General features: G+C 47.5%; 1 protein-coding gene across 1 annotated transcript in view; it reads right to left on the bottom strand.

Annotated features, from left to right (window-relative positions):
- CDON (cell adhesion associated, oncogene regulated) overlaps nt 1–26,709 on the bottom strand; it is a 58,611-nt gene that overhangs the window by 14,207 nt on the left and 17,695 nt on the right. The window contains exons 2-14 of the mRNA XM_084221510.1: nt 24,623–24,759; nt 22,321–22,593; nt 20,715–20,861; nt 20,281–20,424; nt 19,264–19,551; nt 18,162–18,431; nt 16,860–17,189; nt 12,144–12,436; nt 6,537–6,711; nt 4,160–4,288; nt 2,663–2,869; nt 1,863–2,044; nt 599–704 (exon numbers count right to left, since the gene is read on the bottom strand). Of these exons, the coding sequence (XP_084077636.1) occupies nt 599–704; nt 1,863–2,044; nt 2,663–2,869; nt 4,160–4,288; nt 6,537–6,711; nt 12,144–12,436; nt 16,860–17,189; nt 18,162–18,431; nt 19,264–19,551; nt 20,281–20,424; nt 20,715–20,861; nt 22,321–22,593; nt 24,623–24,698 (2,620 nt within the window). The 5' untranslated portion in view covers nt 24,699–24,759. The remainder of the gene's footprint in view (nt 1–598; nt 705–1,862; nt 2,045–2,662; nt 2,870–4,159; nt 4,289–6,536; nt 6,712–12,143; nt 12,437–16,859; nt 17,190–18,161; nt 18,432–19,263; nt 19,552–20,280; nt 20,425–20,714; nt 20,862–22,320; nt 22,594–24,622; nt 24,760–26,709) is intronic.

Genomic DNA, 26,709 nt, shown 5'->3' on the forward strand with positions numbered 1-26,709 from the left:
AGGAAAATGATGATCTAATATGCACAGGGGAAAAAAATAACTTGATTAAAAGGCAAAATGAAGCACAAACATAGCTGCATTTGCAGAGTGCTACAGCACTTGAGGCTAAAAGCAACTTCCTTATAGTAGGAGAAGTGATTAGGCGAGGTAAGAGGAGAGAAGGGCAATTACACACAACATACTACCAGCTTAGAAAGTCCAGGCTGAGGTAAATAATCTTAAAAGCCAGCTAGTTGTTAGTACAGTCTGTAACCCAGATGTTTTTATCCTGGGTTAAACCTCATTTACACCGCTTTCTCTTTATACAACTTGAAGCTACACCAGTTTAAATAGACCTTCATTAAGGATTTGCAGTGGTATAACAAGCCAAACCTAAACCCAGATTTAGCTCTCAAGCTTCCATGTCCAAGAGGCTCCAGAAGGAAGAAACCAGCTCACGTGTGGGCAAAACCCAACGTTAGGGAGTTGAGATAGCTCCTTCTGTGAGATATATTATAAAGTCTGCTTGGGAAAAGCAGTTTAGATTTCATATAAACACAGCCAACATGGCTACAGGGTGTCCTTCCCCTTCTGCAAGCAGGCGTGCCCGGCACCGTACCGTCCACGATATCGCGCTTGTAGTCACTGTCGTTGTCGCTGTCCGTGGGCCGGTAATAGATGTAAAATCCTTGGATGGGCGTGTTGTTGTTGCTCGAGGTGATGTACTGCAAAAGAATTTTAAGAGACTGCATGAGAGAAGAAAAGTTTTAACCGAGTCCTGCTGTGCTGTTGTCACCGAGTAGCCCGTGCTCTGCAAATATGAGTATTTTTAATAAGGTTGTGTAAGTAAAAGTGACTGAACTCCCCTGAGTAGACAGAGAGTAGGATGGGTACAAGAGACTGAGTTTGGGCCGACTCTTTCCTCCCACATCACTTCCCAAACCCTCAGTTAGGGTTTGACCATGCACAGCCTGAAAATCTGCATGATTAATGGAAATGGAAAAGTTAAAACCATAAAACTCTTCAGAAAGAGTTAAGGTCACTCTAAAAATCAGCTCAAGAATCTTTAAGTTATGCAGCCTCCTGAGGAACTAGAGGTTATTTTAAGTTTATTATCCTTAACATCTCTTAAGGCTGAGCTAGCAGAGCAAACTAACACTGGGAACTCTACACATTAAATCCTCCAAAGTATACCAGGGGGTTAGATTTCAAAACAAGAGCAAAGAATTTCTGTGGGTTTCAATAAGGACTTTAAAGTACTTGTTTACAATAGGCGAGGTAACAGGGGAAAGGAAAATGTTTCTCTAACATGAAACCTCCACTGGATGTGAGGGAAGACGGCGGGTTTGAAACACTCTCCCGGCCACCCCTGCCTGGATTGACAAAAGCAGCAGGAATTGCAGGAAACGGAGCCAACTAACTCACAACTCATGGCATGAACAGGGCTTGGGACAGAGTTAAGCCCACTGGTGCCTCTGAGATGTCTGTGCCAGAGCAGGTGGACTGGGGCGGCTGCAGCCTCTCGCTGGAGCTGCCAGTTGGGCACATCTGGCGTAACCCGAGGAGGGGTGTGCGGGGTCCCCGGGGAGCTGCAAGGCAAGTGGGGCGGAGGGAAGCCGGGAGATGGTGCAGAAGGCACCAGACAACTGACAGGGCTGCCTCTGAGCGGGAAAAAGGGTCTGGAAGTGGGGGCAAAGAGCTCAAGAGGCACAAGTCCCATGAAGTCCCCCAGTTCTACCGTACAGCCATGAAGTGCCTCAGGAACACGATCATCTCCCGGTCTCGCGGGGAGAGAAAAACCCCCGCTCACCACTTCGCAAACAGCTCTGCATCCTCAACTTTGCAGCACAAACTGCGGTACGAACAGGCAGAAGTGCACCCACCGTCCATTTGAGCATGATCTGGGTGTCGCTGATGGCCTCGGTGTAGGCGATGTGCGGGCCGGCGATGGGCCGGCTGGAGAAGCGGCCGCTGAAGCCGGCCACCTGGTAGGGGCGCGACGCCGCGCTCCGCGGGCTCTCCCCGTAGTTGTTCACTGCGATCACGCGGAACCTGTACATTTCTCCTTTTAAGGGAAAGAGGGAAAAGAAAGAAGCCCTTGTAGCAAAACAAGTGCTGGGAAGAGGATTCAAGGAGAGACTAAACAGATTAGGAAGTATTTTTTGCGCAGCATCCAGTTAGAAAAGGAGAGGAGTCCTCGCCACAGGCTGATGTGGAGATATAAACAGCTTCTAGAAGTCACTCAAGGAAAATCCAAAGGCTATTGGAGATACCTCCATCAGCTCAGGAAATCCCTAAACTGGTGGGCACTGAGAAGATCCCTATCACTATCCACTCCATCTTTTGTGTTTTTTGCCTGCGTTTTCAGGGCTAGACACTGGAAGAAGTCAGGACAGACATTTTTCCATTAATGCATTTTTCTCTACATTATGAGTGTTCACTAGAAGGACAATTAAGTTAAAAATAGCAGTGATACACAACCCTCCTCTCCACATGAACAAGTATTAAATTGTGGTGGGGTTTTTTTCCACTTGGAAAGCCAGAAATCAACTTGAATTCATGTAACAAGCTCCTAGGCCATACACAAAACCCAAACCTAATCGAGCAGAAACGGAGTAATCCAAGCAGAAGTTAAAACGAAAAAACCCGAAGAGCTGCAGTAATGAAAGATCATTTCTGATACCTGGCTCCAAGTTCCTAACTTCCACAGACAGCTTGGAGGGAGAGATGTTGCCAGCTGCGACGAGCCAGTCGCTGTTGCGACCCAGACGTTTGTACTCCACTTTGAAGGCGGTGATGGGGGAGCCCCCGTTGGCACGGGGGATCCACGTGACGTAGACGGACGATTCCGAGGCCGTGGAAATCGTGGGTCGGTCAGGAGCTTCTGGAACTGAACGGGGAAATGTGGGTACAAGAGGATTAGAGTCCACTGAAACTTCATCTTCACTAACAACTGATTAGACTTGTTGCTGATGATTGTGTTGGATTTCATATACTAACAAGGAGAATTTTTAATCCTCCTGAAATCACCACTGCCCTTACTCTGCTGAATAGGATGGATGATGAGCCATTCAAGAGGAATTGATTATCTTACCAATATAATATTAAAAAATTATATGGTACTGCACTACTCCAACCATTTCTACATGAAAACAGACACACTAAGTGAACAAGAAAAAAATGGCTATTATTTTCAAGTCCCCCAGATCCCCCCAGACCCAATGAGACTTCAACCCATCTGCACTATTGAGTGCTGGAGAAACGAGAAGGAAGAGAGAACAAAGCATGCACCAGGATGTACTTACAGAGCTCACTGAAGTTACAGGCAGCAGTGGGACAGAGAGAAGGGAAAGAGGGGTGTTAGTAAATCTGGTTGTAAGAGCTGGGAGGCTTTACTAAACCAGCCAGGATTCTTGAACACGAAGCTGGTGCTGAGGAGAGGAGTGGAGCAAGGAGCAGCAGGCTGGCAGCTCTGGGGCATGAAGCAGCTGAGCATTTGCAGCCAGGCACAAGTAAGGCCCTTGCGTGGCTCCTCTGACATTCATTCAGTGCTGCCACAAGCTCAGCTCCTCAGCCTGTGTTATTAAACCTCTCCACTCACCTTTGGCTTTACCCCAAATTTTAGATACCTTTGAGATCTCAGCCCCTGAGTAAATCTGCCTGAACCAGGCCAAGGAGTTCAAAGGCTGGGGGAAGGGGGGATGAGAAAAAGGACTATAAACGTGCTCTTTTCACTGGAAACCAGGCCAAAAGTCACATCTACTGGAAGTGCTTATATCTCCTCACCATCAGAAATAAGCCTGTCCCTGGGAAGCCACAGGAAAACATTCAGAACAGATTTCACACACTTTGAGAACTTAAAGCTCAGACACAGCCATTTCCCATTTCCTCTTCCTCGGGCTCTTTCTCAGTGGAAGGAAAGAGAAAACCAGAGTATTTAGCAAAAAGATACCACAGGTTTAAAAATGAGCAGTAAGAATGTGAGTCGTAAGCAAAAATTCTCTTGTTTTTTGAGAGCCACACATGCAGGCAGCAGCATCCTAGGAAATATCCTATGTAACAGAATAAACAGGAAATAGAGGAGGCAATACAAGCACCTGGAGCAGTAATAAAGAAATAACTCAGACACAGCTCCTTGCAACACAACTTTTAATGCCCAAATCACAAACCACACTCCTACCTCCACTGTGGCGAGACAGGTCCGGAAGGATGACACCAAAGTTATTTGTGCCTTCATGAACAATGGGATGTTTGGGGATTCCTACAGGTGGAGATGGAGCCTGTGTGTTTTTCGAGGATGATGTTCTTTCTAAGAAGATTTGACAGACAGTACATCAGTGTAGGGCCTGCATAAGGAAATGCTGTTTGTCAGTGCTCACTCCACAAGGTCACTTGCTACCGTGCTGCCCTGGCTTCAAATCCCAAGCTGGACAGTCAGGATAGCAATCAGGGAGTTTCTCTGGGAGAGCAAGAGAGATTTCCCACCCAGGCTGTGGGTGGGTGACTGTCCATCTGCAGTACTGACATCCACAGCGCTTAGCAGTGATGCTGCCAGCTCCTGCCTGTGCTGCCAAGCCCACTCATCACAACATCACCAGATGGGGAACATTAAACACTGAAATCCATGTCTAGAGAAGGAGCTAAAATGCTGTGGAAGCAGCTGGAGCCAGTACACCAGGCTGAGAGGGCTTTTGAGCTGTGAAAGAAGGGGTGGCAGCATAGTGGAGCAGGGTGGGGTGCAGGACTGACTCCCCCGAGTTTGCCAGGGATTGACCACAGGAGAGTGAAGAGGAAGCATTATCTGGGGTTAATATGATGTGGAAGAGTGAAGTGTGAAGTGAAGGGGAAGCATTACCTGGGTTTAATGTGATGGGCTGTGACAAGTGGCTTTGCTGCTGTGAAGCTTTCTCAGCCCCCCAGTAAGCTGGGAGGGTTTGTAGGAGGAGGAACATGAGCATGAACACCAGGATGTCGTTTACAGAAAAGTATGGGTGGAATGGGATTTTGCCACAGTTTGGTACAATACCCTGGGGGCTGTTTGAACCTGACTCGTGGAGGAAGGTGGGGTGGAGGAATGTGCACCTGTGATGATAAAGGGAGGAGGTGTAGTGCAAAAAATCAGTAAGTGGGGGGTGTTCTACAGAGAATCCTCCCCAGACTCATCCTCTGAGGGTCTGTGCAAGGGAGGGGAAGGCTGAGAAGTGGCTGAGGATGGATGACAGTGGCCTCTCAAAACGGTGTTTGGCCTCATGGTAGCATACAGCCATGAAGTGGGAGCAGGAGAAGGACTCCTGTGTTAGAGGTTTCTTTATGTAAGCAGGAGCCATAGAATCCTCATCTAGCGTGCTGATGGATGCAGATGAAGGATGAGGCTCCCTTTGGAGCAGCTGAGGGACCAGTCAGCCATACTGAACATTTCTGTGTGTCCGGCCAAGGGTGGTGCAGGCTGGGGCTGTGCCTTGTGGGCCATGGAGGGTGAGTAGTAGGTCAGCCAGGATTGGAGTTGTTAGGCAGGTGCCTGGGAGGGACCCAAAGTTTCATCAGGAAGAGATATGCTAGTGGGTGGACAGGTCACAATTAGGGAGTTGCTGACTTTTTTTAGCAGGGGAGAGATTTTCAGAGGTTGAGGACTATCAGGTTTATACCTGTTCATTGGTAGAATGATGTTAAGGATGGATAGGGCAAAGAATCTACATATATTTCACAAATTTAATAAAGACATTAAATTCTTTTTAAAAACTTAAGCTATCCTCTCCATCATAGAATTCCAGAAGGATCTGAGCCAGAAGGAACCTTTAAGCTCATCTTGATCCACACCCTCCCCTGGGCAGAGACACCTTCCACTATCCCAGGTTGCTCCAAGCCCCATCCAACCTGGCTTTGGACACTTCCAGGGAGGGGGCAGCCACAGCTTCTTGGGGCACTCTGTGCCAGGGCCTCACCACCTTCCCAGGGAAGAATTAATTCCAAATATCCCATCTAATCCTGCCCTCTGTCACTTAAAAGCCATTCTTGGACAGTAGTACAAAAAATATGTATTTGTTTGTGTGCTAAAGAGCACAGGCACCAGCGTCCAAGCTTGAAAGAAAAAACGCTCTGATTAGGAATGTTGTGCTTGTTGCTGTCTGCACACAACTATCAGAACAGCTGGCTTGTGGTCAGCAGAGATTGTCACTGAGGTGTCTGCAAAGCAAAGCAGGAACAGCTTTGTTGACACATGAAAACTCAACGGTGCAGAGTTTCTTCTGTGATTAAAAACCTCAACAAGGACAGACTGCTCCTGACTTTGCTCCTTAAAGCCAGAGAAACCTCACAGTACAAATCTTAACAATCACCCCAAAAATAATATTATCAAGCTTTTAATAGCTCCTACTTACCAACAGCCTCACACTCAAGGAAGTTTGCCCTCCAGCAATTTTAGCTATTAGAGGCTGTTCTTTAGCAAATAAATTGCAGAATATTTCACATATGGCTTAGCAGATGCCATTAAATGACTGATGTCATTAAATAAATGTCTCTGGAAGGCCGGGACACAGGGCACATTGTGCTGCACCTACCCTTGCTGGTGCGGAACGTCAGCATGGCCGGCTGGCCCTCGCCCGCGGCGCTCCTGGCCACCATCAGCACCTCGTAGAGGCTGGAGGGCTCCAGCTCGGTGAGGCGCAGCTCGTTCTCACTGCCGGGCACCCGCACCGTGTGCCAGCCGCCCGCCGCGCTCACGCCGTCCTCCAGCTGCACAGAGAGACACTGTCACCACGGTGTGCTCGGAACCGGGACTGCTCACACCCTGCACGGCGCCCCAAAGCACCTCTGCTCCTCACCAAAACTCCTGCTGTTCTACATTTACCTATGGCTGATCTCCAGCTGCACAGAGAGACACTGTCACCACGGTGTGCTTGGAACCGGGACTGCTCACACCCCCCATGGCACCCCAACACACCTCTGCTCCTCACCAAAACTCATGCTGTTCTACATTTACCTATGGCTCATCTCCAGCTGCACAGAGAGACACTGTCACAGCGTGCTCGGAACCGGGGACTGCTCACACCCCCCATGGCACCCCAAAGCATCCCTGCTCCTCCTGCTGTTCTGCATTTACCTATGGCTCGTCTCCAGCTGCACAGAGAGAAACTGTCACAGTGCTCGGAACCGGGACTGCTCACACCCCCCATGGCACCCCAACGCACCTCTGCTCCTCACCAAAACTCCTGCTGTTCTGTATTTATCTATGGTTTGTCTCCAGCTGCACAGAGAGACACTGTCATCACAGTGTGCTCGGAACCGGGGACTGCTCACACCCCCCATGGTGCCCCAAAGCACCTCTGCTCCTCCTCCTGTTCTCCTACATTTACCTATGTTTTGTCTCCAGCTGCACACGAGAGAAACTCTCACAGCATGCTCGGAACCGGGGACTACTCACACTCCCCATGGCACCCCAAAGCACCTCTGCTCCTCCTGCTGTTCTCCTACATTTACCTATGGCTCGTCTCCAGCTGCACAGAGAGAAACTGTCACTGCGTGCTTGGAATTGGGGACTGCTCACACCCCCAATGGCACCCCAAAGCACCTCTGCTCCTCACCAAAACTCCTGCTGTTCTACATTTACCTATGGTTTGTCTCCAGCTGCACAGAGAGACACTGTCACCACGGTGTGCTCGGAACTGGGGACTGCTCACACCCCTCACTGCACCCCAAAGCACCTCTGCTCCTCACCAAAACTCCTGCTGTTCTACATTTACCTATGGCTCATCTCCAGCTGCACAGAAACTGTCACAGCGTGCTCGGAACCCGGACTGCTCACACCCCCCATGGCACCCCAAAGCACCTCTGCTCCTCACCAAAACTCCTGCTGTTCTGTATTTATCTATGGTTTGTCTCCAGCTGCACAGAGAGACACTGTCACAGTGTGCTCGGAACCGGGGACTGCTCACACCCTGCACGGCGCCCCAAAGCACCTCTGCTCCTCCTGCTGTTCTGCATTCACCTATGGCTCGTCTCCAGCTGCTCACCAGGGAGAAACCCTCAGCATGGCAAGCTCAGAACTGGGGACTGCTCACACACAGAATTACACCCCAAAGCACCTCTGCTCCTCACCAAAACTGCTTTCCTACATTTACCTGTGGTTTGTCTCCAGCTGCACACAAGAGAAATTGTCATCATGGTGTGCTTGGAACTGGGGGACTGCTCACACCCCCCACTGCACCCCAAAGCACCTCTGCTCCTCCTGCTGTTCTCCTACATTCACCTGTGGTTTGTCTCCAGCTGCTCACTAGGGAGAAACCTTCAGTATGGCTCAGAACTGGGGACTGCTCACACACAGAATTACACCCCAAAGCACCTCTGCTCCTCACCAAAACTCATGCTGTTCTACATTTACCTATGGTTTGTCTCCAGCTGCACACAAGAGAAACCATCAGCATGGCATGCTCAGAACTGCGGACTGCTCACACCCCACATTGCACCCCAAAGCATCTCTGCCCCTCACCAAAACTGCTTTCCTACATTCACCTATGGTTTGTCTCCAGCTGCTCACAAAGGAGAAACCATCAGCACAGCATGCTCAGAACTGGAGACTGCTCACATCCCAAATCACCCCAAAGCTGAACACCCCAAAGCACCTCTGCTCCTCCTGCTGTTCTCCTGCATTCACCTGTGCATTGTCTCCAGCTGCTCACAAGGGAGACACCGTCAGCACAGCACGCACGGACCCAGGGACTGCTCACATCTCACATTGCTCCACACACAGGCACCAAAGCACCTCTGCCCCTCACCAAAACTGCTTTCCTACATTTACCTATGGTTTGTCTCTAAGTGCTTCTGCTACAAATCAGCAGTTTTGCACCCACTTTCACTCCTTGGAATAAGCACCACTCCTTGGATAAACTTATTTTCCCTCTCCACACGCATACACACAGTTGGTTTTGATCGGGTTTTTTTCATTTTCACTTGTGGCTGAAACTACAAGAGCCCAAATGATTTTCAAGCCTTCAGTCAGCCTTCAGCTGTTTGCTAGCAAAGGGCTGGACCCAATACCCTAATGAGAAGGACACTTTCTCTGTACTAGCCCAGCTTTCCCTGTACTTCAGCATTTACAAATATTTATTGGCTAAAATGGGTGGCAAAAAGTATGTCTTAGTTACTCCTTAAGGGTGGCAAAAAAGTCAGCAGGGAGACCAAAGATTTGGGTTTACCAATGCATGTTTCCTTTTTTTTAAAAACAAAACCACTTTTTAACTTAGCAGTGAAATAACCAGCTCCATTAAAAAAATGAAAGACATTCTGGGTAGTCTCTTAATACTTGACCTTTGCAGGAAAACATTACCCCAGATCCCAAAGGAAAAGACAAAGATTCCACCAAAAATAAACTACTAAACAATATAAGACTTTAATAAAACATTGGAGGCAGATCTAAACGCTGTGGATTATCAAAGGTTATGCCAGAGGTCTTTGTTCAACTATTTTCTCCAACAGCAGCCACTCCAGGGCTTTTATTCCCCCAACTTTTTTTTTCCTCTATTAAAAGAGGGAAATCAATAAAATAATTTAATGACACAAAGAGAGCACCACCCTAAAAACCAGGATAAATTCAGTGCTGAGAAATGCATGAGTGAGCACATTTAACGTGGAAAGGAATGGAAGGGAGAGCGTCAAAAAGGTCAAAAAAGCATTCAAAGCTTCCAGGGCTTATGTGAACCAACTGCCTTTGGAAGAGAAATTATCACCAACAAACTCTGGCACTTGGTTTTCAGGAACCAACAGGTCAAAAATCTAAGCATTCCCTCCAGGCTAAGACAAGATCAGGATGTAGAGGATTAAAAAGCTTATGAAAAATAAATCAAACAGCTTTGCCACGCAGAAAACTGGTTTGCTTGGAAGAACAGACACAGGCATTGCTTGGTTCTGATTTTAGAATCACAGAACCTCCTGAGTTGAAAGTGGCCCACAAGGATCATGGAGTCCAACTCCTGGTTCTGCATAAGAGACTCCAGGAATCCCAGCACGTGATGTTAAGCTAAAGTTTTTTTGTTTTTTGTTAAGCAAAAAATGGTTGAAACACCATTTTTAACGCCATAGTAGGTACTGCCCCACAAATTTCAGTTCACTTTCATATTTGATAACTTCAGTTTCATTGAGTCCTTTTGGGACCCAGACCAGCACACTCGGTGATGCACTAAGGTAAATATCAGCTTCTCTTCTGCTCTCACACACAGATTCAAGCTGGCTCACATTGAAATGCATTTTTAACCCCACTGATTCCGCACACAAGATGCCCTGGAGCCCCATTCTCCATAATGACACTGTAAAGAACAGAAAAGCTTGGATAAATCTCACTTAAAACTAGACAGAGCAGGGTATTGGTGACAATGTCAGCCATCCCTCAAATAACCTGTGTGGGCACAAGAACACTGTGCTTCAGCTGTGTGCGTGACATTGTGCTTCAGACACTGTGATCTGCCTGGCCTGAACCCATGTCCTGGTCCACACCACTGTGGAGACAGATAAGCATGCCAAACCTCTCCCTTGGAGAGATGTCCCTTGAGTGGGCTGTGATAAGATCATCTCAACCCTCCTGGATTGAGGAACCCTCCGTGGTCATGGTGAGTTCCCAGCATGCTTTGGAGCCCCATATAGATTCTTTATAACTCATTGGTTTTTCCCCTTTTGTACCACCCCACTTTTCCCATAAAAACCCCTGCTTCTGCCCTGTTCTGGAGGGAGTTGTCATCGCTGGCCTCCTTTGCAGGGTTGCTGCGATAAAGGAACTCTGTGGAACTGCTACACGGAGCTCCAGTCTCTGTCCCTGTGTTGGCCTGGGGACACCTTGCAAGGCACAGCTGAAATCACTGAGAGCTGAAATCCCTGCTAAGAGCTGAAATCCCTGCTAAGAGCTGAAATCATTGCTAAGAGCTGAAATCACTGCTCAGAGCTGACTGCTTACAGCCATGGGCTGCCTGCGCCTTGCTGAGGTTACCCTGCGGCTGGAGGATTGCCTGAGACCCCTAGATAGCTGTCTGCTGTGGGAGCTCTCTCTGGGAAGGCTGCAGCATCTGGGTCAAGCCATCAGACCCCTGACTGGCCATCACAACCACCAGCACTGCTGATTCTTGTGAAAGCCCCAGAACCGCGTGGGATGGGCACGGCTGGGGGCTGGGGACGGTACCTTGGGGTATCTGACAAAGCACTGGGGGGCTGGGGATGGTACCTTGGGGTGTTTGACAAACTACTTGGGGCTGGGGATGGCACCTTGGGGTATTTGACAAAGTACTTGGGGCTGGGGATGGCACCTTGGGGTATTTGACAAAGCACTGGGGGGCTGGGGACGGTACTTTGGAGTGTTTGACAAAGTACTGGGGGGCTGGGGACGGTACCTTGGGGTATCTGATGAAGCACTGGGGGGCTGGGGACGATACCTTGGGGTATCTGACAAAGCACTGGGGGGCTGGGGATGGTACCTTGGGGTATCTGATGAAGCACTGGGGGGCTGGGGATGGTATTTTGGGGTATCTGATGAAGCACTGGGGGGCTGGGGACGGTACCTTGGGGTATCTGACAAAGCAGTGGGAGGCTGGGGATGGCACCTTGGGGTGTTTGACAAAGTACTTGGGGCTGGGGATGGTACTTTGGGGTATCTGACAAAGCACTGGGGGGCTCAGGACAGTACCTTGGGGTATCTGATGAAGCACTGGGGGGCTGGGGACGGTACCTTGCGGTATTTGACAAAGCACTGGGGGGCTGAGGATGGTACCTTGGGGTATCTGACAAAGCACTGGGGGGCTGGGGATGGTACCTTGGGGTATCTGACAAAGTACTTGGGGCTGGGGACGGTACCTTGGGGTGTTTGACAAAGCACTGGGGGGCTGGGGACGGTACCTTGCGGTATTTGACAAAGTACTTGGGGCTGGGGACGGTACCTTGGGGTATCTGATGAAGCACTGGGGGGCTGGGGATGGTATTTTGGGGTATCTGATGAAGCACTGGGGGGCTGGGGATGGTACCTTGCGGTATTTGACAAAGCACTGGGGGGCTGGGGACGGTACCTTGGGGTATCTGACAAAGCACTGGGGGGCTGGGGATGGTACCTTGCGGTATTTGACAAAGCACTGGGGGGCTGGGGACGGTACCTTGGGGTATCTGACAAAGCACTGGGGGGCTGGGGACAGTACCTTGCGGTATTTGACAAAGTAGGCGTTGATGGGCAGGCCCCCGGCGCGGCCCGGCCGCCACACCAGGCTGTACGTGTCCGGCTTCGGCGTCTGCGGGGGGCTCAGGATGATGGGTGCCTCGGGCGGCGCGGCCGCGCTCGACGCTTTTTCCATCCCGGCCGCGTCCAGAGGAGATTTTGTTGGAGGTGAGCTTGAAAATGCCATTTCTGCACCAAAATCTCGGCCGCTCTCGTCGCTCAGGGCAAGCTCCAGAGGAGCTGTTTCTCCTGCTCTCGTGCCAGTTGCTGAAGGAACTGCAAAGGGAGGGTCTGGTTACATCCCCACGATGACGTACGTTCGCCCCGCGCCGAGGGGACGCTAAATCATTTCAGAGTGACATTTCCAAACAAGCCCTGCTGCAAAACGCCAGGTCCAGAGGTGCCCACACAGATCTGAGCCTGGTGCCAAGCTGCGGGCTGGGTGTTTTTTCAGGGCACAGCAGTGGGGTTCGGTTTGTTTTGTTTGGTTTGGTGTTTTTCTCACAGTAGCAAAGAGAGAAAACCTGAAACTCAAGGTCTACAAGCACAGTTTGACTGTATCTCCAATAAATTAAGTCATGGCAATGCATGTTAAAAGAAATAAATAAGTATATAGCTAAATTTGTGAGACAAACCGAGTAATTTGTATGTCGTTGTACAAGGAACTTTTCATGGCCTGCACTGGCATGCACACAAGAGGACATTCTCCTATCCCAGTTTCTGAGGTTTTAGCTGTAATTTAGAGAAGCTTTGAAAGCTGTACAACTAAACTACTTCATTTGAAAATTTATGCTGAGAATAAACTCAGTTTACAGGAAGATCTACATGCAATTTAATACCAATGCATTTCTAGAAATCCTTCTCCAGCCCCCTCCATCCTATTTACTTTTGCTGGTATGAAAAAGAAATCTATATAGTATCAGTACTCTAAAAGAGGCCACAAGAAAAAAAAAAAGCCCTGTTTGGCTGATGCGGGACTCATCAGAATTCCAGGCAGGAAAAGGGTGGCAGGTTGGACATGTGAGATTATCCAGGACAAGAAAACATCAGTACTTAAAGCAAGAAGGTTTGGGAAGCAGCACAGCTCCTCAAGGCTGCACACGGCAGCAGTGGGACAGCCAGATGTTCGGAGCCCTGTCCATCCTTCAGATTTGTGTAGGTTTATGTTACGTGCCGGGGTCTGGAAGGGGAAGGGAATGAAGGGAACTTGGTTTACAAAACAAACAAATTCCTTGGTAATGTAAAGCCTAGGCAGTGTTAGCCTGGCTGACTCAGATTCCTTCAAACCTCCATTAAAATACCAGCAGCAAGTGTGGCTGCTATTTTTGGCCACTTTTTAAAAAGCTGGGAAGGAAAGTTCTCTTTTCAAATTGAAGACATGCTCTCGGCAAGCATTCCTTGTTTGTTTCTTCTCATTTATTTAGCAATGCCACAAAATTCAGAGACAGGAAGAAGGCAACAACGTGGGGAGGATGTCCCCAAAGCCCAGATGGTCCTGAAATGCCAGACACTCCCAGAACAATCCCCGAGTGAAAGGGTATCTCTGCTGTCAGTGGAGCAGCGGGAAGGGCGTGATATTGGAAACAAATGGGAGGAGGTGGAAGGCCCTCAGCACTGTGGTGGACCCCGAGGATGTGGGTGGGCATGGTTTGGTGCCTGCTGGCACTGAGGACACGGACTCTTGGAGTGGAGGATGAGTTGTGGTTTCAGCTGGTGACAGCAGACCCACAGCCAGCGCTGTGTTTATTGCTGCAGGAGGGGAGTCGTCAACAACTGCTGGGCTGTTGTATTTTTGCTTTGGAAAACAAGCCCCGGGTAACAATTCCCATTGAGTAATTCAGATCAAAGCTCTTTTTGCAAAGTTTCTGGTATAATTACTACCCATATAACCCAGCACATCAGCCTTCTCTCTGCTGCTGTGTCATTATGCAACTTTTTTTGGCTGTAGCTCTCAGTGCCATCCCTTTCCCCTTAGCCATAGAGATTTTTTCTTCTTCAGCTTCCCAACCCCACCAGGAACACCAGCAGCACTGAGCTGAGTCAGGCCAAAGGCTGCATGCACCAAAATCCTGATCCCACCAGCAACCGAAGAAGGACGGAATGACCCAAATTTGGGCATTACAAGAATTGTATTCATAGAATCTTAGAATGGTTTGGGTTGGAAGGGACCTTAAAGGCCATTCAGTTCCACCCCACTGCCACGGGCAGGGACACCTTCCACTATCCCAAGTTGCTCCAAGCTCTGTCCAACCTGGCCTTGGACACTCCCAGGGATGGGGCAGCCACAGCTGCTCTGTGGCCTCACCACCCTCACTGGGAGGAATTTCTTCCCAATATCCCATCTAACCCTGCCCTCTGGTTGTGTGAAGCCATTCCCCCTTGTCCTGTCACTCCAGGCCCTTGTACAAAAACCCTCTGCATCTCTCTTAGGCATGGGAAGGGGGTCTAGGATCTCCTCAGATCCTTCTCTTCTCCAGGATGAACAATCCCAACTCTCCCAGCCTGGCTCCAACTGACACATTCCATAATACCCTGTACTCGACTGCCTGCTGTTGTTTCTCCCCTTCAGCCTCATTTTGCAGGGGAAGAGCCCTCACTATTCCAGCCTCTCCTCCTGCAGAAACCCTTCCCCACCTGCTGTGTTTCACAGCACCTCTGCTTGTTCTCCTGCTGCCCTGCTGCCCAGGGTACAGCCACAGGCAGAGCTAGCAGCTCTGGGTTTTATCTCTGCTGTGCAAACAGGTCACATTCCCAGGCACTTCCTCCCTGCTCCTTTAACAGCCAGAGGATCCTCCCTCTTTCCAAGCTCTCCAAATACCTCAGCACAGGCTGGGGAAGCCCTCTGAAAACCTGAACACAGCACATCAGTGAGGTCACCCACACCTAGCACGTGTTGCAAATCACATTAGGACTTCTCAGAGCTTCACTAAGGTTTCTGTAGGAGCAACTTCAGCCTGTTTGCCCCTGAAACACCCACCTGCGTAGACCAAATGCCCCTTGTGTTTTTCACTCCCTCTCCCGCTACTCAGACTGCCTGCAGTGTGTTTTTCTCCTTCATTTCATTCGATGAAGTTATTTTGGAGATGTAACTTTGTGTTCAGTAGCTCTGGGAAGCTCCTGCAACTGTCTAAAAAAGACCCTAAAAAGGGAGGGCCGTGGGTACAGGATCCTGAGGCATCATTTTACATTTTGGTGGTTTCTCACTATGATGGCAGCTGAAGTTGTCCTGCCCACTGTAAGACCATGCAATGAATCACAGCCTGGAATAGATCCAGCAGAAGGGAAGAAAAAAAAGATACATTTTTCAGCCAAATGGGCTCTCTTACTGTGTGCTGGGACAAGGCAAATTACAGGACCAGGTACTGAAGCTGAGAGGTGTTTAAGGCGATCCTTCTACTGCAGCAATGGAATCCCAGCTGAAATCATCCAGGTGCTTCGGAAGTGCTACCTGGCAGGAATTCTTCATTAAACAGCTGAGTGTCTGAGCATGTCTTTGGCATGGCTGGGAGCTGTTCTAAACCCCTAACAGCTCCCAGAAAGTCCTCAGAGACTTTTATATCAAAACCAAATGCCTTAACCACCCTCTGCACCATAATCAGCAGCCAGTACAACGTATTAGAAACCGATAAAAGTTAATAAACAAAGCATTAAAATTGAACTCACTGCCATAAAATTTTGAGGCAAAGCACTGGGATTTTTCTCTTTAACACAGGCTGAATTCTGGGATGATATTTAGTTTCGTTTTTCCACTCAGCAAGGTCCAAAAATAACTGATTTATAAAACTACATGATGGGATCACTTTCTTGAGGTTTCTTCTTTCTTTTTTTCCCCTAAGTGAACCTTTAAGCATCTTTTTATGTTATTTACAGGAGTTTTAAACTCTAACCAAAGAACTTTAAATACGGGGCCACATATTAAATCCCACTAACCTGAAATCTCCCTGGCATTCAGCTAAATTAACTGAGGCAAGGTGCTGAAAGAGCTGAGAAACTTAAGTCACTTCATGTAACTAAAAATCTGTATCTTGGTTCTTGTGAAGGGAACTTGGGGGAGCTCAAACCTGTTATTAATGTCACATAATATTCCAATGTGAGGAAAGGCTCTTTCCCATTTTGCTTTAATGTAAGTACTGTCTTTTCCTAGTAGCAATTTCAAGAAATAAATAAAAAATACCACCCTTGTGGGAAACGGATTTGTAGAAAATTCTCAAAACCTGACAGAAGACTCACATAGTATGGATTTGTGTGTAAACATTGTAGGACAGATTGCTGAGAGAGAAATGGAAATAGAAACAAGTTTTAAAGGATGGTTTTGTAAAAAAGACTAGATACTTTGGAGACACAGAACTATGAAAGATGTATTGTATCAGGACCTTCAAGGGGTAGTTTTAGATGATTGGCATTAAGGCATGAAAGGCATTTCGTCCCCTCAGTTGCCCCATCTCTGAGTCAGAAAAGGGCTCAGTCCAACACATCCTCAGATAGTTTTTTTCACACAGAAGATGCTAAGCCCATGCAATGCACACAGCCCTCGTCCTTTGCCCAAGGTGGGATGGAGGAACTGCTCCACGAAGCTCTAAGACTCCTCTGCTTCCTTCCCCTGAGACTCTGCCCCACCCACCTGCCACGCATTTCTTATTCTGAGGCATTTCTCACCTAACTCAGGGAGCCAAGAGGGAAGGTTGGGGCTGCAACTTACCGACTGTGAGGAAGGCTGTGGCCAGGGCAGAGCCGTGCTGGTTGCTGGCCCGGCAGCGGAACTGCCCGGCGTGCTCGGGGGTGACGTTCTGCAGGCGCAGGGACCCCCAGCCCGCCCGGGGCACCGGGGGGCACCGGGGCTCTGGCCCTGCTGGGGAAGGGCTCTGTGCCTGGGGGGGATGCTCCTGGCTGATCACGAGGCCTCTGCTGTCGTACCAGCGGATCAGAGGAGCGGGCAGGCCGGTGGCATTGCAGGACAGGGTCACATCCCCACCAGCCACCACAGTGGTGTTGGCCGGGGAAGAGGTGATGATGGGGACAGAGTCTTTGCCTGGGGAAAACACAACCAAAGAATGAATTCAACAAAGAGATACGACACTTAATGCCAGAACAAGGCAATACAATTTAAAACATCACACGTGGTTCTTTCTAACCCTTTTAACAACTATTTATTCTCTACACAGCATCTCTAGACTTCCCATCCAGACTGAAGAGATCAGCACAGACTTCACCTTAGAGAAGGCTGATAAAAATCTACGCTCAAACTGCACTTTAAATTCTCTAAATGACAAAGACTTGACCATCAATGAGGAACACAGCACAGGCAAGACTGGCTTAGTCCACTCCACACACAGAGACGCCACGAAATCTCTGCTCAGCCAGGCTCTGCACAGCTCACACCAACCATAACCGGTTCAGAGAAGGTTTAAAGCTTCAGCTATGCACGACAGGGAGAGAATGGGGACAGCAACAGCCTTGCCAGCATCCTTGTGCCAGCAGAGGATGCTGGCAAGGCTGTTGCTGTCCCCATTCTTCTCTGGGTATTAGAAGGTATCAACTTCTCTGGGTATTAGAAGGTATCTTAGAGAGAAAAGAGAACAAAAAGACTGCTGGAACCTGAACCTGCCAATCTAATAGAGGGGAAGTGTGCATTAACCCCAAACCTGATTGTTGTGTAAACTTGATTATTGAACAGGCTTAACTACTCAGCAGCCAATACTACTAGGAGTACCAGCTCACCCAGCACAACAGGATCCTGATTCTATTTAAGAATAAATCCCATCAAGTCAAATCATAAGCTGATTTGATTGCAGCTGATAATCCAGGTTTTAAGTATCAAGTAGCCACACTACCCCAGAAATCCCTGCATCTCTTAAAATCCAGCTGAAAGCACCTTCTTTGGAAGATTAGTGGTCAGACACAAATTAAAACATAATCTAGGGGAAAAAAAAATACCACAGCAGAATAAAGCTTAAAGTATAAATGCTTAATGTGAGTTCTCGAGGGCTGCAAGTGCTCCTACCTGGCTGGACACGGAGCCTCCCCGTGGACTGCACAAACCCAATTCCATTGCTTCCCACACACTGGTACAAGCCAGAGTCCCGCAGGGTGACCCCACAGATGTGCAGGTGGTTCCCTGCCAGGAGATGCCGTGGGGAGGGCCGCAGAGGAGCCGCGTTGTGGAGCCAGGTGAGGCTGGGAGCAGGGCTGCCGCCAGCCTCGCACCAGAGATGGGCGCTCGCTCCCGCCGCCACGGTTTGGTCCTGCAGTCCCCTGGAGAGTGAGGGAGGTTCTGGAAAGGGAAATGATTCCACATAAACGACTTAGACTAAGTCCTGAAAAAACTGCTGTGAAACATTACACAGGCTTATCACATCCAAAGGCTGAACAAGGACCACAGGCTGCAGAGCCCGAAGCTGGTTTTTCCACACATGGGCTTATTTGAATGGTTTCTCCCTTTTATTTCAACAGCTACATGTTTGCAGCAAGCTTGTAAATAAAAGACTTCTATTTTCAAAACAGTTAATTAGTGACATCCCCCAAAAAGAGGTGTGTTGTGCGTCAACACCCTGTTTTCTGAGTAACTCAAACACAGGCATTTTAAAACCCAAACAAAATCTGTCACGAACGCAGAAAAACTCAAATACTAGGAAAATCTGCTACAATGGAAAGGGGAGGTGAGGAATAACTAGCAGCCAAACAAAAGAGGCCAAATATATGATTATGTTTCTTTTGCTTTTGTTGATGTTCTCATCCAAACATATCACCTTCCCTCACCGGTTTTTGTTCACATACAACCTCAAAAGAAGCAAATCTGGTCCCTGGCACATCACTGACACTGGCACTCTGTAGGAAAATAAATGGAACAGTTCTTCCCTTGGAATTTGTTATCCTTCACTGTTTCATTTTTTCAGACTGCCAATGGTTTGAAGAGATAAATAATTAGAGATTTGAACTTGGGAGAAATGATGGGATATGGTCATTATAAACAGATCTGTATTCTTTATTTTAATATGCTTAAGGTTGAGCAAGAATGCAAGGCTGTTTGGAAGCAGATGCCAAAACTAGCAGGTATATGAAGGGCATGTTTGTTGCCTGGATGTGAAAATGTCTTTAATTCTTACCAAGTACAGTAAGCGAATAGTTAACATATTTCACTGCTCCGGAGTCACTTCCCACCACGCAGGAGTAATTCCCAGCATCGGATGGCTCCAGCCTGTCGGTGACCAGGTGGGAGTGCAGCAGCCTCCACCTGCCTCTCCTCAGCGCGTCCCGGCCGTCCTTCACCCAGCGCACGGGGGCTGGAGCTGCCCCAGTGACCACACACTCCAGGGTCAGGGCGCTGTGCCGGGGCACTGCCAGGCGCTGGGGAGCCAGGGGGTGAAGGATGTGGGAGCCCCCTGAAGAAGGGCCTGGAGGAAAGGAGATGAATGGTGGAATAGAATCACAGAATGGTTCGGGCTTCTGGTCACCTTCCGCTAGACTGGGTTGTTCCAAGCCCCGTCCATCCTGGCCTTGAACACTTCCAGGGATGGGACAGCCACAGCTCCTCTTGGCAGAGAGACTCACAGGGTCTCACCACCCTCACAGGCACCCAATATCTAATCTAAACCGACTCTCTATCAGTGCCATTCCCCCCTGTCCTGTCACTCCAGGCGCTCTACCTCCATTTATCTTGTAGGCTCCCTTCAGGTACTGGAAGGTCACAATTAGGTCACCCCTAAACCATCTATTTTACAGGCTGAACTAACCCAGTTTTCTTAGCTTTTCCTTGCAGGAGAAACCAACCAAGCTTTTAAACCACACCCTCCCATCCCATTCTCTGTCCCCCTCCATGTCTTTCAAATACTGCACTTGGGACTGAGCACAATGTTGCAACACTTCCGAAGTCCTGCTCCAAAAGAGATTTGGGGACAGAAGTGTTAGCAGTATTCCCTTTCCAAAGGTGATTGCCTGGGATTTGAAAAACAGTCATGCTGCTCCTCCACAGTGAGGGGAAATAAGAACTGAATGTGCAAAGAATGCAGGAGAGATCTCACATACCATGGTGTTAGAGGCACTGATAGGCCCTTGCTAAAAAAGGGATGTTATTTATTCTGTTTGAGCTGTATTAATTCTGGAAAGCTGAACTGAATACTCACGTGTGACTGTGAGCTTCCGTGCAGTGAGTTCTACTCTGAGGTCATGAGTAACTGGGTTGTATGCTGCACACTTGTAGGATCCTTTGTCTTCTAAAGATACATTCAAAATTTGCAGGTTTCCAGATGGAAGAATTAGGTAGTTGTCTGAACAAAGGGGGGAGGTCAAAAGAGGATTAAATTTAATTTTGTTTCAAAAGATGTCTTCCTTTTTTGTAATTTTTAAAATTAATTTGTCAGCTATACCTATTTATCCTAAATATAGGATCAAAAAGAAATCACCATGCACAGGAGACTCATTTCCAAGGGTAGGTTTAGATAAAGTAATTTGTACAGGAAGTTCTGCAACTTTCCAGAGGAGTTTTTTTCCTTTAGGTTCAAATAAAAATCTCTAGGCAAGTTTTTGTTGGATACTTATGTTGCACAAAACACCTCACCTGTTGATTGTTCCAGCCATTTCCCCCGCACTAGGAAGCGAACCTGTGCTTTGGGGTGACTTTCTGGCACCTTGCACCCGATGAGAGCTGTGCCTCCTTCCTCTGCTGCAACAGCAGCTGTCCCCAAGGCATCAAAGTCACCTAAACCTGGAGAGAGTTGGGAACAGGGTAAGAGTTGGGAGAGGGGAAGGGCAGTAAGCTCAGTATTTGTGTTTCATGCTGATTATTTTCTCTGCTGCAGCTTTTGGATATTTACATCAACAGGCCTGGTCTGTCCTGCAGCCCATAACACCATAAACCCTCCTTATCCACTTCCTTACTACAGCTTTTACCTGGGAACAGTGAGCAGAAAAAAAATTATTCCTACAGCCCCCTCAACTGCTCCCAGAAAAGCCAGCAGAGACACTGGAAAGGCTGCAGGACTCCTCACATGCTCTGCAGGCACTACAGAAGACAACTCACACTGACAGCAGGAAGCCTGTCCATAAAAACATGGATTTGTCTTTCTGGGATGATAATGAGGCAGGCAGAGAGCTCCCAGCACCTTCCTGTGTGCTGCCAAAACCTCCAAGGCAGGAGGGAAGTGTGAAAGCTGCTCTTCTACTCCCTCCATGTTCAAACTTCTTTGAGGCTGTGAAGTTTTCTTACGGTGACCACCCTTGGAGCTCTCTTGAGAGGGACTGGCCATGGGTCAGTACTTTACCAAAACACTTATAAGAGATTTTCCTCCCAAGGGGATTTTGGACATGCTCCATAGATGAGGTACCCTTCCAGAGAAATCACTCAAACCCTGCCTGACAAAGACCTGATTCAGACAGCCCACAGATCCCAAGCAGACAAACCACGCTCATGCAGGAATATTGTACTCCCATTCTCAGCACTGCACTGTCCTTTCCATGTGGAAGACATTGTCCTTCCTCTTCCAAATCCCTGGAGGTCACACGATTTACAGATCAAGCATTAAGGCAAAGACTGATCAAAAGAACCAGTGCAACTAAGAGAAGGGAAACTGTCCCTAGCAGGTGAGAAGACTGTCCCCACATGAAGAACATCAAGACCGGTTTGATCAAATCAAATCAAAATGAAAATCTGCAGCTCCCACTTATTTCCCAGGCAACAATTCCCACATATTTCTCCTCAATTCTCAAGCACACTTCTACAATGGTGTGGCAGCTCAGCTGCTCCTTCAACATCCTTTGTGAAAGGAAGCATTTGGGAATCTTGTATTTTCAGGCCAATTCATGGAAATTAATATTATTTCATTGAACAACATTTGTGTTTGCTGAAGGAGACCCTTGAGGTCCTTCAACTGAAAATGAGGCTGACACCAACACTAAATCCATCAGGTATGGTTTGGTGTAGCTGAGGTTTTAAAAGCCTCCAGGGTTTGGGATCCACAAGCTTTCTGGGGAATCTGCTCCAGGACTGCATCACCTGACAGGTCTCAGATGATGCAATTAAAAAAAAGGCAGGAAGTGTACAATCCATCATATTGTGTGTACTGGCTGAGGAAAAAAACACCCCAGAATATTCTGAAAGAAGAACAAACCATACAAGCCAGCTGAGAACTGGCAAGGAGCAAAGAACAGAAATGCAGATAACTTACTGCCCATGGACACGGTGGCCGGCCGGCTCAGCACGGCGCCCACGCCGCTGCTCGCCACGCACTGATACTGCCCGCACGCCGCCGGGCTCAGGGACACGATTGTCAGAGATCCTGCCTGCATCTCCACCTCTCCCACCCTGCTGCTCACAGGCTCCCCATTGAACAGCCAGGAAATGTGAGCTGTGGAGGGCTCGGCAGAGCAGCGGAGTTGGACGGGCTCACCAGACTTCTGGACAGTAGAGGAGGGCTCAGAAATAAAACGGGGAGTTATATCTAAAAGGAAAAATATACAGATATTGAGTTAGAGACCAGAATTTTGCATGGACACAGGTGATGAGGTTAACAATGTGTTGACTGGTAGGAAAGACTCACCATATAAAGGGACTCTAAACCCTGAGTGATACTCAAGCAAGTGTTGTCTTTTCCTTGGCAAGAGGAACTCAGGAGAGATTCCTGCTCGCTCTCAAACGCTGGGAAAACGTCAAGATTCAAACCCCACAAAGAGGGTAACAACAATTAAATGGAGGTAGGTGCAGTAAGGGGGAGGTACCTCCCCAAGTGTGCACAAGGCACAGGTCATGCTTGCCAGGGCCAGCAAAAATTGCAATCCCCCTGGATTTACCCAGAGGAAAACAGCAGCCGTCACCTGAAGAGATGGAGCACAGGAACAGAACACGCAGCTGTAGCTGATCTGTCCCATATGAAGCAGGCCCGGACGTGACTTGTAAAATGCTAGAAATGGCAGGAGCCTGCCAGGTATTTACACAGAACCGTCTCTGAGTCTGCAGAACTAATTAAAAATAGCCGGATAAAAAAAGCTGGACGAACAGCAAAGGCTCTTGCTAATTCCAAATACATGGACTTCATCAGGACAAGGATGATGAATTGGGCATCCATTATCTTTACTGAGTAAAGATGAACAGAAACAGGAAGAGCTGCTAATAAATAAAAGGTTCAATTCCACAGAACTTGGTTATGAGAATCCATTTATTTGCCAAAAGAAAATTCCTGCTTGTTGGAAGAGATTTTTTCCTATTCTGGCCAATGAAACACTGGGAAGTATTTCCATTTGTTTTCTATTGAATTCTCCACTGAAGATTTTGCATGAAGGAAGCAAGCAAAAGGCAATTAACACCAGTAATATTTAATTGGTTAGTAATATAAATTAGGAGAAAAAACTAAATTAAAAATAGACACATTGGCAGGGAAAAACAACTTCTATTTTGTAAAGGATCTAAGGAATTCCAGATAGTGCGGGTCAAGATGATATTAAATGACATCCAAGTCAGACACAGTTTTCTTATAGGTGGGGCCCTGGGTTCATGCTTTTCTTCTCAAGTCAGTCCATCCCAGCTCTGGTTATGAGTTTCAGATGAGAAACTTCACATTTTTAACTGAACCATAAACTATCTGCATAAACATAAAATAAAACTGGAAATTAAAGTGTGGCTTCACTTAACAAAAAAAAATGAAATCCATAAAAATGGTATCCAAGCATTTCGCAGGACTCCAGATGTCCATTTTTAGCTTTTAATTAGAAAACTGTTTTTCCTATTAGTTCAGTTTGAATTTCCAGGGATAAGAGGGAAGCACTGACCTTTCAGTTTGCTTGCCACCAATTGCTATGAAATCATACTGCTACTTTCATCTTTGCCCCTGCCCTCACTTCTGACACCAACACTGCACTTCGCGTAAAAGGCAAAATTGGTAGCAGTGACCCTGCAGCTGGAATTTATCTCCTATGACTGCTTGAAAAATAAAATTTATCCCATTTGCTCATAACGATTGGCTATGAAGTGCTAAAAGTAGTAAAAGCTTCTTTTTTGTGTGGTTACATTAAGACAAGCTGACTACACAGAGCAGATGTGTCAATTAAAACCATCCCTCTTCTTTTTTTTAACACCAGAGCTGTTCCAACTGCAGCCACGCATCAGCTTTCGGATTTCAAAGGGCTGATTCCCCTCTCCCCCTGAAAATCCAAACCCCTCCCAACCCCTGGGAACACGAGATGCACTGCATGCAGCAGAACCGGCGTCCAGCTGAATCCATGGAGATCCCAAGGAACAAACCCACGTATCCCAGAGTCTTCCATGTTCTGGTGCTTTTCCTGAGCCAAGTTTTCACAAGCAAAGTCATATTGAGTGTAAGGCTGTGTCTCAGTGCTCCATGCTTCCTTAAAAGCAACTTATTGACAATATCCATTAAAACTGGCCACTTTGAAATGCACTCCCAAGCGCTGTTTGTTCCTAAGTTTGAGCTCAACCCCAAAACCTCCAAGACTCCAGCTTGGGCAAGATCTTACCTGTGCTGGTGACAGTGACAAGGCTGGTGGCAGCGATGAGGAGCAGTGCCTGGAAGCGCCCAGGGGCTGGATGCATAGCGCCAGATTATCCAAATTGAAAGCCCAAAGCTCCAGACTAAGATGAGGCACGGAAACAGCTACAAAACAAACAGGCACATGTCTACTGTGAGTCTCAGGAGTTTGTCTTTTAACTCTCTAACAACAAAGTGTTTGGGGTTTAAAGAAAAAAAAAAAAAGCACAACCAGGAAACAGCTAATATTCCTTGCAATATAGAAACCATCTGTAAAGTGAGTTAGAGCTGAACTTCACTGTGGCTCCAAATACTATTCTTAATGTAAGAGTTTTTCCACAGCTGGGGCATGAGGCATCCGCATTGAACCGCTCTGCCTTGATAAATTAGACTCTGTTCCACCCAGAGGAGCTGGAGTCCAAAGTAAACAGCTTATCTATTGGAGATAATATTGTTTGCAAACAATAATCATTTGACCATCTATCATCAGGCTGCACTTGTTTTACAAGTTTCTATGAATCTACTGCCGTGATGCCGCTACCGCTCTCAATTGCTCTAAACCTGCTCACTGAGACCTGTCATCTGCTGGCTCCTTCTGCTGGGCTTTACAGGCAAACCATAGCAATGAAAAAACACCAATCTTAGTCTTGTTCTCATTTATATTCCCAAAAAAATGGTGCTCTCTCCTACATCCTTTTGTGGCATGCATTATATCCACTTTTATCTCCATATCTGCTTCTAGAGAAAGCAGTCCTTTCCTTGGCCATATTACACATGACCATTCAGCTAAGTGAGATCTCACTTTCATCATCAAAAATAAAAGCCACATCATTAAACCAGCAAAACACAAACTAAATATGATCCCAGAGGTCATTTCCAACCTAAATGACTCTACAACAAATTGTTAAACCAGCAAGATACAAACTAAATCATGGAACTAGCAACAGAACTGAGGTGAGCCTCAGGAACGGTGTTTCTGACACTCTGAGTCTCAATCAAACACTGGTTTCTCCAAGAAAACAATAAATCCACAGCTGTCATTCACGTAAATGTCCAACTGGCCTTGCATAATGCTATGATGGATAAGATCTGAGCTCATTTAGCACAGTTACTTCATTTATCAGCCTGGCCGTACAATTCCACTGCTGATAACACTCAACATAGACTTTAAACATCTCATCTATCAGCTTCCTATATAAACATGTATCCAACACACACACAATAACTTGGAGTTTTACTTCAGCACAGAAACAAGTGCAGCAATACACATGCTTGTTAGGAATAAGTCCCAGTTTATTGAGTGTTCATAGAGCCAGTTGCTTTCCAAGAAGCTGGATCCACATATCAACAGCAAAATGATTCCTGTGGTTTATTTAAAAATAACCGTATTTTATCATCACAGCATCACTGTAAAGTATATATGCAAATGAAGCATCAGGAAAAGCCTCCATTCATAATTAAGTAATCACTCTGGATTTTATGGAGCTGTTTGCTCACTGCCACTTCTGCCCACAGACTGCACTCTGGGTTACACTGACAGCTTGAGAGGGCGGCAAGAAACGCTGTCGAGTTCTGCTCCCGTTTCTGGGCAGTTTTATCTGATCCGGCAAATTTATTTCAGCTGTTGGGAAGACCCAGCGATCCCGTGGCCCAGGCTGGCTCCCAAGGCGAGCCAGGGCTGTTCTGGGAAGCCACAGATGGCAGAAGAGCCCAGCTGTGCCGAAGGGGTTGGTTTATTTGAATTCTCCCTCGGTTCAAGGGCAGGAGCGCTGCTCCACCAGCGCACGCAGAGGACAAAGTAAACACCCAGAGAACTTGTTAACATCAAACACTTTGCTGAAGAGGGCTGGGGGCAATGTTGCTTTTTGCCAAATCTTCCCTCCACTATTTATTTATCAAAAGCAATGAAACGTATATTCTGGGTCAACTTTAACCCCAGCACATGGAGCTACTGGGTTATTTTGCAGCTGTCTTTTTAAACAAGGCCAGCTCATTATCTTTAACTAAACTTTATCTTTGGAGATCTACTTTATCCAGGCTCTGATTTCCCTCTGTTTATCTTTCTCCTTACATGTT

This window comes from Fringilla coelebs, assembly GCF_963513975.1.
Source record: "Fringilla coelebs genome assembly, chromosome: 25".
NCBI lineage: Eukaryota > Metazoa > Chordata > Aves > Passeriformes > Fringillidae > Fringilla > Fringilla coelebs.